Below are 16,854 nucleotides of genomic sequence, written 5' to 3'. Positions count from 1 at the left end.
TGCCCAATGTCTTTGTGTCTTTTGTGGGTTCTCCTCAGTGATAACCAAACCTGTAACTTTTCTCTGTGTTTAAAGGCCACTTATGGCAAAACCCAGGAAAGGGGGGGGAGTACACACAGAATCATAAGAGCAAGTGGCAAAGCCTTAACTGTGTGCAGTTAAGGAAGCAGAGACTGAACCTTCCTCTAGGGGAGGAGTTTACCTCAGTTGGCCCAAAGAAAGCAAAACATGGGCATGCATAAGATTCAGCTTTCCTCAGGGAAAGCCACACAGTGTGCTGCAGTCTGTTAGGACTGTGAAAGGTGCTCTGAAGCAGGACAAAAATTATTAGGAAAAGGGTAAATACTATGCTTAAAAGTGATATTATAAAAGACTGGGTTCTGTCATGCTCCTACGATGTTTTCTCTATTGTTCCCTTTTCTTTCCATGCACAATTAGCTGCAACAGGGCAGACCTACCCATCTAACATGGCAGATCAGATGCTATGCTATCTTTTAGTAAAATAGTTCAGCAAAAGGTAAAGATTAAGTATGTGCTTAACTTTTATATAAGGGGATAGAATTTGGGACTATGAGCTAAGCACGTGGTTTATTCCTTCACAGGCTTGAAAGCTCCATTTACTTTTCATATTTCCTTTTGAAAGGCCACCAGTAAAACCCTTCTGTCCTCCCTTATATCGAGGTACGAAATTATTTCCTTTGCCTTTTAAAATGAGAAGAGAAAAAGCAAAGCAGAGAAACCTACATCAAAAATAGGGCAATCTCCTTTGAATTTTGCCTTTATACCCCACTTAGGCCAAGCTTGAATATGGCTCAGTCTCTGAATGTATGATGATCCTGCTTCTCAGACTGGCATCCTGGGATGGTTTTCAGACCATGCCTGTTCCTGAAAACAGAGATAGAAAAGAGTTAATACTTGGAAGACAGTATGTTTATTAGCCCTTCTCCCCTGCAAGGGTCTATTATATGAGATACACTACATGGTATTTGCCCATCCTTTCCTGAGTGCCCCTCTTTCTGCAGCACAGAAGATCCCTAAAGATCAGTATCATGCTGAGGGAAAGGATTTCCTGGTCTGAGCTAAGAGAAGGGTGGTGGTGGTGAGATAATTGTCTCCAGTTAGCTTAAACATGGAAGACGGACCAGATATGCCACAATAAAATAATACTAGCAGAGGTTTTACACAGCAGCTTGCACACAATAGCCTTTAAGTTTTACAATCATTAATCTTTTGGAAGAAGTGCATTGAGATTGGCATTTACAAATTAAGTGTATACACATCTGCAAAGGCAATGTTTGGTCAAAATTCCAGCACAGCTTTCTGCTTAAAGCTGATTTACCATACTGTGCTGAAAAGCTGTTAGTAGGTTGGAAGCAGCATAGAAAGAGAAACACAGCACGATTAGTATCTGCTATTTATTCTGAACATAGAGCACCAAATTTAGCTTTCAGTTATTTTGATATAACCCAATTGTTTCAGCATGTAACAGATCAAATCCATTTTTAACATGTATTTATAATTGAAATAAAAGATTGTTTCAGGTTGCTAAGGCTTGAGGGCCTTGTGTACCTTAGGTTTTGTATGCAAGGGTAAATTCATGCCTGGAAAAACTGTCAACTTTATTATTCTTGTTTTTCTGAAGGGTGAATTTAGTTCATAAGGCTCATGCATTTAAAACAATTACAACATTGCTATTAGAATTTATTATTAAGTAGTTCTTATTTGATTATAAGGATCTAATCAAGTATGGCAATATGCCTATCTGTAGCCAAACTGAGAGGATCTTGGCCAACTAAAACAAATCAATTACCGTAACAAAAGAGTAAGATAAAACACCTCACCAGAAATCAAATATTAACCCCAAAGGAGAGCAAACACTTGCGTTTCAGCCAGAGAAGAACCACGCCAGCTACAGCAAAATGAGTTTACAGTGGGCAAGAGCAGTGGTGCCCCTGCTGCTGCAGGCAGGTGGGGGAGGATGGGGCTCCCTCCCAGGAGCTGCAGCACTAGTTCACAAAGGGAAGCCTAATTCTCAGCCAAGACAATAGAAACTCTGGGGTTTAAAGTATAGATTCTGTGAGGATTTAAGTTGTAAACGAAGCAACTGAAAGGTTAAGCTGCAGCAATCACAGATTTATTTGATTTAACATCAGATGTAGCTCTTGACAGCTAGGAAATCCCTGGGAATTATGCCATTCCTGTGAGTGCTCACAGGTTTGCCTTTCATAAATGTCTCCAGTTCTTCCAGGAAGACCACTGCCTATTCAGCTTGGCCATTAAATATCTCCTCAAGGCCCACTTAGGGTCTGATGCCTGTGAAAAATCTGGCAAATCACTGATGGCCACTCAGGGATAACTGTTTTACAACTGTTGAATTAAACTGTTCTTTTTTCAAAGAAACAGAACAAAATTCAAAGTGATTCAGAAGCCATACTTGTACAGGTAACATGACAAGGCCCAAGTGCCTTTCTGACCTAGTTCTTCCGTGGATCCTCCATACTCAGTTTTCTATATCCTGTACCAGCACCTTTCATTTAGAGCAGAGTACATGAGGAGTGGGTTTTCTGTCGTCTTATTTTCCTTCCGTTAAAGAGGTGTGAGTTGAATCTCAGATGTTGACTATATATATGAAAACATGCTGCTTGTTTGTTTGTGCCTACAACAGCTGGGCACTGGTCTTGCATGAGAATTTGTTGCTGCTGTATGGTAAAAATTAAACAACAATAGCACTACACAAAAATATATAGAGAATAATAAGTAATGAGTGACATATGGGATAAATACATCAACTAATCAGAAATATACTCTCAGAAGTGAGCTGACCTATTTCTGCATCCAGGCAACGCTTACAGGTTAAAAGGTTAAAAAAAAAAAACAGTGGTTGTTGTTGGCTTTTATTGCCATGTTAGAGAGTAGATATCTCAATGTGCCAAAATTTCTACTCTGGCAATAGCATTGAGAATGTAGAGATGCTGCTACTGCAGAACCTGATGGCCATCAGACTAGACTTGCTGTCTGCTGTTTGTAGTGATTTTGTATCCTCCTGCTAAGGGATTCTCTCTGAAATTCCACCGCTCCTTTTATGTGAATGACAAATGCTGTACAAATTTGGTATACTATCTGAACAATCACTCAGCCATTTATACCTGTTTTTCTAGCAAGATCTTAGAAATAGTTGAGTCTTCACAATTGCAAGAGAAATTATAGGAGGAGAAATGAAGAAACTTGCAACATGTCCTTCTGTGGCACTGCATGTCACATCAGAAGCTGAGTCTTCTGTGGCTGCTTTTTTCTTATGCAACTGTAAATAGGTTTTTAATATTACCTTGCCTGGTTACTTGGCATCTTGAAGGTCCTCATTTTCTTCTCAGTGTCCTGGCACAACACATTTCACCAGGACTGTTCCACATATGTACCTCTAGCAAAATCTTGAACAGTATTCTAGAAAGCAGACTCAGCAGATGATTTAAGTGAGCATGCAACACGTCAGGATCTTCTAGTGTTGGGAGTTCAGTAAGCAGTGATGATGGAGCCTGTCTGCTGTGGCTCTTACTGTCCATCAAGCAGTGAGTCCGTGTTGCAGCCTCTCCATAAGGACAGATCTCTCCTCTGTTCTGCTGTTCTCATAAGGCATATGGGAACGCATCTGAAACTTACAGCACTTGTGATATTGTAATTGGGTGAGGTGTTCAAGATGAGACACACTCATACATACCACATAACTATGTAAATGTCATGCTCTTTAGGAAACCCAGCCTTAAAAGGACTAGTGTGATCTTTGGACGTGCAGAGATATAGGGAGCTGATTTTATGTTTTTATCACAACCTTGTAGACAGTGATACAAGAATGTGGCTTCCAGTTGGGAAAAACAACTGGAAACAACTTCTTTTAAAAGGTTGTTGAAGAGCCATGAAAATGACTGGTGAACTGGAGAAAATGTTTTCCTGGGACAGGCTTCCATCTCTTCGCCTTACCAAGAAGAGCAAGAAGAGTGTTGATTATGAATATTTAATACCAGACCTTAAAAGGCTGCTCAAGCTAGCAGAGAAAGTCTCCTAAAACCCAAGGGAGGGAGATGCAAGCCAGACAAGCTAAAAATTAAGAGACAAAGAAAAAGGCATGCATTTTTATTAGCAGTGAAAATGATCACACATTAAGGCAAGTGAATAGTTCCGATTTCAAATCAAGACTGGCACAGCCACTTTCTGGAGGCAGTGTCCTGCCAAGCACAAGTCATTTAACTCAATACTATGCTCCGTGCTATGTAGAAGGTCAGCTTAGGTGGTGTAATGGTCACATGTGGTGGTAAAATGTTCAGACCTATTGTTTGTGACCAAGGGGAAAACACTTTCACTCTGTCACAGCATTTCACTTTTTAATTACATACAGAAACATTTTAATAATTTATACTGCTGAGTGTCCTGCTGTTGGTGGCTGGAATCAGTCACATCCAACTCAGTGAATTCAATGTGGTGAGGTGATCCTGAGTTGCCTGTTTTGCTGGGATACACTCCAGAACGTGGTGTGACACTCTCTGTTCAGCCATACCATCAAAGGTAGGTTACCTGGGGAGTGCAATCTTATGCCTCCAGATAGTGTTTGCAGGATAAGGCTTTGATGCGTCATTTCCAGTGCAAAGTGCTGTTTGTTAGTGAGTGAAATACCTACAGGTCCAGCTCTGTTGGTGGGATGTCTCTGTCTCACATCTTGAGATGTGAAGAGAGCCCTTTTCTGCCGTTGTGCTCCCTGTTGCCAGCTGGTTCCCTGCAGTCATCCGTGAGAGCCCCCTGCCTCTATGGGCATGGCTGTGTGATTATTTTTAAACACCACAGCCTCTTTCCAGCATTTACCCTTGTTTAATTTGCTTGGTCTCACTTCATATTTTATGTTTCATTTTTCTCTTAAGTATTTCAACTCGACTTAGCTTTTAGCTTAATGTAACATTTTTTACAGTAATCAGACAAGATCTTTTAAACTAGGGATGATGTGCTCTTAAAAGTACAAATGGCAGCTCAAAGGCAATCACCATTTAGAGTCAAAAGGAGGAAAATACATAGCTGCCCTTTGAATGTTTGTGGATCTTTGCCTGTGAGACAATGTTATGAGACCACTTCTTTGGTAATTCAGTTATGCCACCTCTTTGGCCAAATTCTGCTTTGTTTCTTCAATGTAAATCCAGGATAATCTCTCGGACTTCAACAGAGATAATTGGCTTTATCCTGATATTAACTGAAAGCAGATTTTGACCTGAATTTTTCAGTGTATCTCCTGATGAAATCTCCTCCCACTGAAGATGGTGTCATTATGGCTGGGGCCCTGAGTGTGCTAAACGGATTTTTTCCTTAGCTCATATTTCCGTCACATCATATGTGTTTGATTTACTTACATTGTTCTTATATTTAATCTCTTCCCATTTAGTCACATTTACTGTCATTTTTTATTTGTTTAGTAACTCGGTGCAGCTCAGAAAGGTAGCAGGGATGGATAGAGCGTGACAAGTTGCAAATATATTCTGCGCAGATCTCTTCTGCAGCTTGCTGTGTTTCAGTTTTGACAGTTTGGTTTATGGGATAGGTTGTTTATTCAAATACGTGGTTTATATAAGAGCATTTAGCAGCAGCTGTAAGTGTACTACAGAGAAGTATTTGATATTTTTCTTATTTATTTTTACTCTATTGTATGTGAAGTCCTCCAGGAACTTCACAGAAACCTTTGTACTGCTAGGGCCAACATTGGGGCTGTGCTGGGTTCAAAATGGAGAGGACCCACACAAAATTCAGGAAGTTGACTGTGTTCATCACCAGGTCTTGGACAGCTGTGGAGAGAACCAAGTGAAAAACTGCCTCTGCTGGAGTTTTGCTGCTGACGCCAGTAGGACAGGATCTCAGCCCTACTCCCTGTCTATGGGCTCTGTCGACATTTTAAGATGGTGACACTGGTAACGTGGAGCTGAACTTCTCTCTCTAGGAAAGGAAGAGAGGCATCCTCCTGGTGATACTGGTCAAGCAGAGGGAAAGAGAAGAATTCTCCAAGAGGCAGGGTTGAATGGCAGGTTTGGCAGGGGGTAGGGTAGGCTTACTTATTTATTAGTAAGCATTTTTTAAAGCACAGGTTACGAGGTGTGCCACGCTCCCATGCTCAGGTGGCGTGCCAGGGCAGTGGTCCTCCCCACATGTCTGCCTTGTGACCAGTATTAGCAGAGGCAAGGGATGCCAGTTAACTTGCGTTCGTGGGGAAAAGGTGTGTTTTGGTTCAGGCCTGTCTCGTGCTGACTGCATTTTGTACTTTATTTGAAAAGCCAGTGCTAACGAGGAAATGCAAATAAAAAGCAAATTCCTACTGACTGCAGGGGAGCTGACCAAACAAAGTGTGCCCATATAAATGCATCACCGCGATAAAACTTAATCTTACGCTAGACCAGAGTTTGACAAGAGTGGTACCTTGCAGTCTCATTTCATGTGTACTTGGCTATTAATGGGACGTGTGGCGTCTGCCGGGAGACCTGGTGTTGGAGGAGGGGGTGGGCAATGCCCCCCCCATGCAGCCGCCAGCTGCAGGGACAGGAGAAAACCCTGGTGGATCTGGTGTGGCACAGGGAGAAGCTGGCTTTCCTCACTCCGCTCCCAGGGCATGGCAGGCCTGCTTGCATGCTGGCCTGGGGGTTTCTGGCGGGTGCCAGCTGGGTCTGGTGGAAGTCCGCTCCTCAGGTGTGCTGCAGACTCATGATGGAGGCGCCTGGGGACATCTCTCGCTCTCCTGGCTTGCTCCAGCACTGGGCTCCCCTTGCATGCACACACATGGATACGAAGTGCATTTATACGCAGTGCACTCAGGTTATGTCACCATAGGCTCAGGGTGTGGCAGACACATAGTTTTCTCTCGTAGACCGTGAGCCCTTTCTCCAAATGCTGGTGACACCAATGGGGACAGGCTGTGCCATTTCTCCCCACTGCTGTTACAGGCAGCACTCCGTCTTCCATCTTTTAGTAATGGAGGCAAGGTGGTTTCTGCGTAAGTGGTCACCCGGTTTAGAACAGGCCTGTGGCCACGTATGGAGGCAGGGATTGGTCTGCATCTGAATATATCCTAAATTATTGGCAGGGTTCAGTCCTGATCCCTGCAGTTAAGCAGCTGAGGTAAGATTCATGCCTTTGCAGAAGCCGGCGTGATGCCTGTGCACCGCTATTTACTTCACTGTGTTTAGGATTTAAGTTGCAAATAGGCTTTGTCCAGGCAGGGTTAAATTTCAGTGTTTGCAAAAGCAGCTAAATGCACTGAATTAAATTCATCAGTAGATGCTGACTGTTTTGTACAATTTCAGCAAGACAAGCTGTCAACCCAGTTCAGTTGGCCAGTTAAACTGCCCTTACAGCTGCTTTATTTAGCTTGAACATTGCAAATTGATAATGTATTCTACAAAATTTGGTACAGTCTTTTAAATATTAAATCTTTTAATGGAAGCTTGTGCTGAAAGGAAAATGTAAAATGAGTTGAACAAAAATGCTCAAGGACTTTAATATCTGAATCAATTGATTCTGGGCAGCAATTCAACTAAGGCTTTGTCCACTCTGCTGACTAAAACCTTTGTCCATCTTTTATTTCTTTTACTTCAGAGCAATACTGTAAATCATGTTTGCAAGAACAAAATTTCTATCTTATTGCAACTGTAGTATAGCACAGAGAGGGAAAGCAGTTGAGCAAGTGATAAGAGAACCAGGGAGTAAGTTGGATTTAGTTGAAAGAGGGCACATTTTGTTTTCTCGGATTAGGTTAATTTTAAAACTTTTTGGCTTTGGATGAGAGAGTTCAGCTATTGTTAGAGGTACAAAAATAGAAGTGGTGTGAGAAAAGTTTGGTTTGTTTTCTGATTCTTTGTCTTCATGTTTTAAAAAAGCAGCATTGGTGTTACGTATGCTCTGCAGCAGTCATCCTAACACGATGATAAATGGCCTTTTCCCAGGTGACTCTTAATTCCATGTGTTTTTATCCAGCAAATGCACTACTCTCCGAATATAAATATATTAACTCGATCTTTATGGACAAAGCACTAATGAATGACACATGGGCACTTTGATTCCTTCTACGACATGCACCCCCACTCTACAGGCAACCCTGTCTCCGTGTGGCTGTAAGCATGGACCCCGTCCCATCCTGGCCTTGCAGCTCACTTCTGACCTCCGTTTTGTCTTCTCTTCACAGTTGTGCAGCACATCAAGCGCCACAATATCGTTCTCAAAAGAGAACTGGGAGAAGGAGCCTTTGGGAAAGTCTTTCTGGCGGAATGCTATAACCTCTGTCCTGAGCAGGACAAGATCTTGGTGGCAGTGAAGGTAAAAGAATCTAGGGTTTCCATTATTAATTCATGGTTGCAGCTAATGCTATTTTATTTGTAATGATCGTGTTTGCCTATTCTGTAGCCCAGTGTAACTGCTCTGATAGATGTGGAAGGGTTCACAAGGCTAATGGATCGTTAAGAGAATGCGATATTTGATCTTGCTGTGGATTATAAAATAAGAGCTGAATTTCCTAAGGAAAAGGGGGGAAACAGACTGTGTCACAAAGGGGCAAAATCTTTTATGATCTCTCTAAAATATAATTGGTGAAAAATAATGTCTAGGTCATTAAAAATACTTCTGACATATGTGTCTAAAAAAAAAATCTGTTACTAGCTAAGTGAATAGGTTATGTGTATAATTGCTAGTCAAAGAAGGCCTTTCTTTTTCAGGATTGTGCCATTCTTTTAGTCAGCCACTGAAATGGTCTGTGGGTAATTGTCATTAATATAGGTGCCAGGAACATTATAACAAACTTCTGGATAATATTGTCATGTGCTGTTAAACACTGGCTGTATGGCAATCCACAAGTCATGATATGTCAGACCTGGAGGAGTCATTCTTGATTATACAGCTCCAGTCAACTCTCCCAAAATACAGTGCAGAGGAGGAAACTACATGAAAACAGCCATAACCTTGGAGTTTCAAGTATACAGAATAGTTCTCACATTTCTGGGGGAAAAATAAAAAGGGATTTGTTTGGTTGTCCTAAAGGGCACAGGCTACATGGTACATTGGGAATCTACCAAGGAGTAAGATTTCCAGCTTGATCTCAGAACTTGGACACCAAACCTGCTTCACCATACCAAGCCTTTTTGTCCCCCAGAATGGAAGGGCTGAGGTTGGTTGTTGACCTCAACCTGTATGCTAGAAAACAGTATCGGTGAAACTACATTCTAAGAGTTTGCAAAGTCTCCCTGGCAACAATCTTTCATCTCCATCTGTACTGTTCTGCAAGGTGTTCAGCATTTGAAGTATCTCATTAAATGCAGGGGGAATACACATTTAGAATTTGGGCTGTGCCTAGGGATCAGAAAATAATTTTATCTGACCAGTCACAATTAGGCAACCATGTGTACATTTTGGATCAAACCATACAGTAAAAGAAATTTTACTAGATCATCTTTTTGAATTTGGAAACAAGAAATAGATTTTTGGATCTGGCAGTGAGAGAACATGAAAGGAGGATGGACTTGTAGAGTGCTTTTTGCTCCATCAAAAATAACAGGTTTTTGGGGTTTGCCAAGGTTACAAGCTTTTTGATACTTTGGAGTTGTTCAGTCACGTTGACTGGTGAGAAAAAATTAAGCCCTGAAGGGATATATCATAGACAGGAGAAAGCAAGGGATAGGAGATGACAAAACTAGATCTGAATGAATTTTCTATTGTATTTTGGTGAAGCTAGAGTGGAAATTGCCTTTCCTCTATCACTTTAGGGAACTGCTTGATAGCAAAATAAAAGTCTTTCCACTCACTTGCTCCCTTTGAAAGTCCTGACCAAATGGAGCCTAGCACTTCTGCTGTTAAATGCTGTGCCGTGCTTGCTCTCTGCTGCTCTTTCTCAGTGTAATTCACAAGGAATAGCATTCAGCCTTTAAAGGGAGAGATGTCTCCATGGATTTAGATGACAAATCTATCAGTTTTCTGGACCAGTTGTTACACTATTGTTTTTTTTTTTTACCAAATCCACTCTTTGTAGTGTCCTTAATAAGGGTCTTGCAGGCAGCTGTGGGAAGAATTACCTCTGGGGACACGTTTATGCCCATTTTATGTTTCTTGCATTGGCTCTTGAAGATGTGACTCTGGCTGCTGTCAAAGAGCAAATTTTTTGGCAAACTGTGCCATTGGATTGATCCCCATATAACTGAGGGATTAATTGCCTGGTGCTTCTCTCTTTCACCGTGGTACCAACTGTGTCTCACAGGTATCCTCCAGTCACAGTGGAGGTCAAGGGATGGGACCTCACCGCTGTGCAGAGAGCTAGCCAGAGGACTGTGTCCAGACCCCACTGCTGGGCACAGGGTTTGGCAGTGAAAATGTGTGATTTTTTTTTTTTTTTTTTTTTTTTTTTTTTTTTTTTTTTTTTTTTTTTTTTTTTTTTTTTTTTTTTTTTTTTTTTTTTTTTTTTTTTTTTTTTTTTTTTTTTTTTTTTTTTTTTTTTTTTTTTTTTTTTTTTTTTTTTTTTTTTTTTTTTTTTTTTTTTTTTTTTTTTTTTTTTTTTTTTTTTTTTTTTTTTTTTTTTTTTAGTCTTAGAGGAGCAGACCTGGATGCCAGCAGCGGAGGACAGCTCCTCCCAGCACACAGCAAGGGCTTTAGAGAGCTTCACTCCTGTGGGCAAAACCACAACACACCTGTCTCTGTGAAATAGATTCGGTGAGCCCAGTGGGAATATGTACTTGGTGAGGAGTAAGGCAGTGCCAGGGGGATTTCGGCAGCGAGGAGGCACAGTCTTACCTGCACGGGGTGGATCAGGATGGCTGGTGGTCCCCGCCAGCTGCCTGTGCCTGCTGGTTGCTGGGCAACTGCGTGGTTCGCACCTGGCCCTGAGCATCACTCCGTCTGACTCAACACGCATCCTTCTCCTTTTCGGCCAGCCAGTATCTGAAACGCTGATGTTGCTGCAGCAAATTATTTAGGAGCTAAGAGGCCCAGAAAAATCTGGGAAGATATAAAATCAGGCTTAGCATAAACAACCCAAAGTGCTTGAGCTTTTTGCTCCTTGGAAGCGGGGAAAGACAATCTGTTTAAATTTGTTTCGACCATCAGGCTTTTTGGGGGGAGCACTGAGTGTTTGGAAATGCTTTCTGTGGGTCAAACCCTGTGGGCAGAGAGATTAAGCGCATTGTACTAGCCTTCCCCCCAGGTGAGTTTGTACATCACATCAGTATACCATTTGCTGCAGGCACTTTTAGAGAACAGAGGGTGGAGGAAGGAAAAGTTATGGTTTCCTTGCGGGCCATTGTGCCATGCCACAGTGGTTGTTCGGGCCTGGATCAGTACTGTCTCTTCATAGGGTTGGATCCCCAGGCATAGTCTTGCACTATTTTAACCCGGCTGGAGCTGGAGGTGAGGATGACTGTCAGGGCACAGGTTACCAGCTGCCCCTGGCTCCCCTGGGAGGTTGGAGGGGGATTCACCCTGTGCTGCACCAGGGTTGTGCTCAGCTAGCAGACTGCTATGTGCGTGAGGTGAAGAACACTTCCATGGCACCTGCAGAGGGAAACCAAAGGCTTCCAACTCTTCGGGTCTTCAATTCAGAGAAGGGTCAAAACCACCCCTTCATTTCTTGAGGAAATACACCACTCAGGTCTTGTATGTTGATGGGGAGCAGTAGTAAGGATTTCATAGGGGAAGGCTGAAACAGTATAAAGGACAGCTGTCGTGAGAGTTTCATTACGAAGTCATACTGATGTTGGTGAGAGCCACATCCCCCTGCTCTTGCTCTGACTCGCCCATGAATGCAGCTCTGTGGTGTTGGGGTGGGGACTAAGGAGCTGGCGGTTTGCACTCGCTACAGAGCACAGGTCTGCAGAGACCAGATGGTACGTGGATACCTGGGCAGGGCCTCTGTGGAGGAGAATAAGCATGGGGTGGCAAGGATGAACTCAGCAGATGTGGAGCTCCTGTAACAGCCAGGGGGTCCCTCTGTTGCCCAAGGGAGCGTGTTCCTCCTCCTTAGCTGCTGGCCTGAGTGGTTGGAAAATACATGTGGTTGTATCTCAGTTCCTACTTGGGAAAAACTCCTTGACTGGTGAGAGTGCTTTGTATGCAGAGCTTTGGCATACTTGTCAGTAATGATAATAATAATGAATATGTCTTTTTCTCTCTTTGTGTTCTTACGGTTTTATTTTGGTTTTATTTTTTCTCTTGCACTGAGAACAAGCTAAATGCATTAGTCAATGTCATTTCTATGTCAATTCTACGTACTTATTAATTTTTTCACTTTCCAGTCTCCTCCTTGCCTGATTGTGTCAGCTATCTCTCATGCATTGTGTCTATTCTGAACGCTGCATTGTGTCTATTCTGTTCGCTGCATGTAATAATGAAAGGTGGGTTTTGCAATGGTGGGTGACAGAAATTCAAGTCACCCTTTGGTAGTAGAAACCCTGCCCAAGTTTTATCTGGGTTTTAGACCTTTCTGCATTTTGCTGTTTGACAGAAAATGTGTAATTGCCATGGCAACTGCTCTGTCATATGATAATGTTGCTGTTTCTGTGAGATAAAAAGCGTCTTCTGAAATATACAATATGCCATCCTCACAGGGCAGAGCTGTCAGCTTTTTTACTGTCTTTCCAGGGAAAGACCCTGCTGGAAAGAGTATCAGCCTATGCTTCTCCCTGTCAATTTTTTTCCAGATTGCTATTATTTAAAAATGGTTTTTATATTAATTGTTTTTCTAATTCTGTTGTTGAGAAGAATTACAGTCCAATTGCTTTAAACATGAAACCACCAGAGGAAACTCAAGTGACAACAGAATTGTTCCCAGTGATTTCATTATATAGTGTAGATTAGACTGTGGGTTGGTGCCTGTATCATGTTAAAACATCATCCCAGAGCTCAGAAGTGCTGGAAGACATTTCAATTTCAGTCCTCACTCGGTTCAGATGTGATTGTGTGTGGACCATAGTGGGGAGCCAATTTGATATCCACCTTAGATGATACAGCTGTGTATACTAATATATATATCATAGCTTGTGAAGCTTTGATGATGCAATATCCTTGTTGCATCATTATTGGTAAAACTTGTGGAAGAAAGGTTCTGGGCCTGAAGACACATGAAATTCATAAGTGGGTCTCTCAGGGAAGGGACATCCGTGGCATGAGTGATTTCTATTGCCTCTGGGATCCATAGAGCCTGAAATCCACAGGGAAAAGCCCCTGAACTTGGTAGATGGCTATTCAGTCTGCCCTGCTCCTTGTCCCCCCATCTGAACCTTATTATGGTAGCTGTTCATCTTTCAAGACCTATGGTTGCAGTTTCACAAGTAAAGCAAGTGTCTTCTGTGGCAGTCATTTTTTAGTCCCTTCTTCACACATGCTTCTGTATAATACTAGAAAAGCGGACAGAATTGTCTCTGTTAAAGAAAAAGCTTGAACAAACCATGACTACTGCAGCTAAAACCTGGGTTTGTTGGCAGAATGATTGCACAGTATCAACTTGTTCTGTGCTTGTTCTGATGAGTGTGGTTGGTCCCATGCTCTGTATATGAATTCAGGGTAGAAAATAAAGTGACTAGATGGCCAGGAAAAAGCATCTTTAGTTAAAACAATGCCACTACTTTTGTGTCTCATCTTCCTTGGTATTAAGTCTAGGTGTAGTTAAAATCCAGAGGTACAGAGCCCAGACACAAGTTTCTGTGAATAATAATTTGTGAACATTGGTAATCTGCTATCTTTCTTTTACTGTTTTAAAAATATTGTTTGAATTAGTGTATTGCAACCACTGTACCTTTCAAAGGTAGAGCCTAGCAGTGGTTTATTGTCAATTATAATTATTCCTCATTTAATTGGTGTCAGAACTTGCTTTCTTCAGTGCATGAAAGTGCTTCCTTGCTCAGGAAGTGTAGTTCTTAAGAAGAGATCTGAAACTGCCTATGTGTGGCAGTTAAGTTAGCATTGTTTCATCATACAACATTTAAGTCTCCTATTTTATCCAGTGTTAATATATTTCCTTCAAAATTAAAATATGCAATAGTTTAGAGCTGTATAAATAAAAGGGGGCAAGAAAAATTGATACCCCAGAATTCTGATCTGCATCTGCTTCCTCTCTGTCTATCAATTTAGGATTCATCCTCCAGTTACTTATACATATGCTTAATCTAAGGCATGTGAGCAGATTTACTGAATTTCAAAGGAGTTTCTGGCTGAAGTCTCAGGTTGTAAGTTCTGGTTCAGGGACGTACCCTTGTATGAATCTACCTAATGTATAGCACACCATAGGGGCCAACATCAGCAACAGCGACATTAGTAATGCACAAAGAATGCATCTACGTTCCCACTAAGTATTTTAAGCAAGCAGAGTTTTCTTTTAAAGAACTTACGAGAAAGGTAAATACCAACAGGATACTAGGGTTTGCCTGAGTTAAATGCTAAAGGATATGAACCAGCTGTGTACTAGTATGTTTTTTGGATAAGATTGGTTTATTTGTTCTGTGTCTGAAAAACACTTGGCACAGCAAGATCATGAGTATTCCTACATCCTCTTACTAGAAAAATCGTGGTTTGGCATGACGTGTGGCAGGAGAATGAAAATTGTACTGCCATTATTTAATTGCACTTAAACATCACATCTGCATTTCTAGAAGAGTTATTAAGAAAGTACTTCCTCCATCCTTTATGCAGTAGTGTCCTTATCTTACCCTTACAGTGCCATCCCACATGTTTGCTCCCTTCTGCGAACATCTCCCCTTCCTTACATTTTTGTTTTCTCCACCAGACACTGAAGGATGCCAGTGACAATGCCCGCAAGGACTTCCACCGCGAGGCAGAGCTGCTAACTAACCTGCAACACGAGCACATCGTCAAGTTCTACGGCGTCTGTGTTGAGGGTGATCCGCTCATCATGGTCTTTGAGTATATGAAGCATGGAGATCTTAACAAATTCCTCAGGTAAATCCATGAACACATATTGTGCTGCTGAGCCAGAAGTGGGCAGAGGAGGTAGGTGTTACTGGTACTTAATACCAAATTAACTACTACCACTGGAAAATGCCAACACCTAGGAGTGCAAATCTGTGCAACTCTCGTCTTCTCTACTGGGATGTGGGGGTCATTGTTTCTTTGCCTATTTGGAAGTACCATTAAGTCAAGCCTTATGCTTTGCACCAAAGGAATGGGAACCAAAGAAATATTGTTTCCAATATATTTCAGTGTATTCTGAAGTGTCTGGTTATAAATCTTACAGCAGGAATCATTTTTTTGCAGGCTTTCTGGTAGCACTTGGGAAGATCCCACTCAACACCTATCACTATCTGTAGGCGTCTAAGAGCTTTTGAAATCTAACCCCTTTTCTCTTCCCTCCTCTCAGTGTTTTGGAAAGACTGCCATTAATCTGAAGCAAGAAAACTGTGAGCCATGGAAACTTCAGTGCAATGGAAAATGCTACATCTTGGGGTCCGGATTAGGGCTTTATTTCATAAAGCTGTTCAGGAATGTGCATCGAAATGTAAATTTGGCAGTAAAGCAGTCATAAATAAATAGATGATACCTAAGGTTCACAATAATAGGTAACTCATGAATGAGGAAGTTATGAACAGTGGCCTTATGTATGTGCCATTTCCACTAGCCTGCACTTGTTGACATAAAAAAAAGCAGTTAAGAGACAGCTTTTGCTCCTATGTAAAAAAACCATTTGCATAAGGGACTGTTCTTTCAAGGTCTTCTATGTCGTTTTCATCAAAGAATATCACAAAGGCATTTCAATATACTGAGATCTCTCCTGCCGAAGATAAGTATGGGTACCACCATTTTGGAAAGCTATCTGTGACAAAGCTGTAAAACAATCAAAACTGATGTCCCTTTAAATGGGTTCAGATTTCCTATCTGACTGAAACGGCTAGTGGCTGCTAGTGTCGCCACTTATGCATTTTTGATAGCCTATGTGAAAGGAGTTTGCTGTCTTTCTAATCTCTGCTGAACAAATAGCCACGCCGTAAAAGCGAATGACATCAACTAGCATCCTCCCTTATTGGCAGGGCTTCCAGGTTTGGCAGGGAGACCGGGACCTGAACTGGGGATGCAGAGCAAACACTACTACTTTTCCCAGACTGATTGTCTCTCTGGCAGAGGATTTAAATATATTGTCAGAGCCATGTTGGGGCATTTACATTTGCCTGCTTGGACCTCTGCCATCGATCAGGAGAAAACTGCAGTTTCCTAAAACGCCATCCCAGTACTTTTTCAGAACATTGAATTTCCATTAGAAGAAGCCAGATTTGCAGCTGATAAGAAATAATTTCTTATTTCATAACAAATACTTATTCTTTGATTCTTTTTGATTGGCCTTTTCTTACCTTGTGACTCTGATTTTGAATTATTGTACAAAAGGTAGTTTAGCAGACAGTATATTTCCTACTTTAGGTCTTCTCTTTTTTTTTTAATTATTAATCAGCCCTTGTCTTTAGAACATAAAATGATTATGCTGGGACAAGCTGTTAAAACTAAGCTCCAATTTGTCATTCCTCTCACATCTGCTGCAGCTTGTACTGCAGATCAGAGGTTAGTTGTAAGCGGGCTGTAAGAGCCTGTATTTCTTACCCTGCAGCGCCACCAAAGGCTGTCGGGGAAAAATGAATCTGAAATTTAACCCAAATGAGCCTTGCTGTCTGCATGCAGCCAAAGGCTGTTTCAGATCTAGGAGCAAAGCCTCAAAGCCTGCCCTGTGCTTGTTCTGGCTAGTGGAGGCTGATGTGGATCCAAAGAAAGCTCTGTCAATGTTCCTTGCTGTTGCAGACACTGAGGAGCACCTCATTTACAGGCAGCACCAAGAGGACAAGCAAGGTGGATGGAGTGTTAAGAATG

The 16,854-nt window shown here is 41.7% G+C and overlaps 1 protein-coding gene across 1 annotated transcript in view; it reads left to right on the top strand.

The window, feature by feature from the left end:
- NTRK2 (neurotrophic receptor tyrosine kinase 2) overlaps positions 1–16,854 on the top strand; it is a 189,340-nt gene that overhangs the window by 130,686 nt on the left and 41,800 nt on the right. Inside the window, exons 12-13 of the mRNA XM_009273172.2 lie at positions 8,201–8,331; positions 14,771–14,943. Coding sequence (XP_009271447.1) covers positions 8,201–8,331; positions 14,771–14,943 — 304 coding nt within the window. The remainder of the gene's footprint in view (positions 1–8,200; positions 8,332–14,770; positions 14,944–16,854) is intronic.

Source organism: Aptenodytes forsteri, unplaced genomic scaffold (assembly GCF_000699145.1).
Source record: "Aptenodytes forsteri isolate BGI_AS27 unplaced genomic scaffold, ASM69914v1 Scaffold154, whole genome shotgun sequence".
Lineage (NCBI taxonomy): Eukaryota > Metazoa > Chordata > Aves > Sphenisciformes > Spheniscidae > Aptenodytes > Aptenodytes forsteri.
The sequence above is the reverse complement of the archived record's forward strand: the minus strand, read 5'-3'. Positions and strand labels throughout refer to the sequence as shown.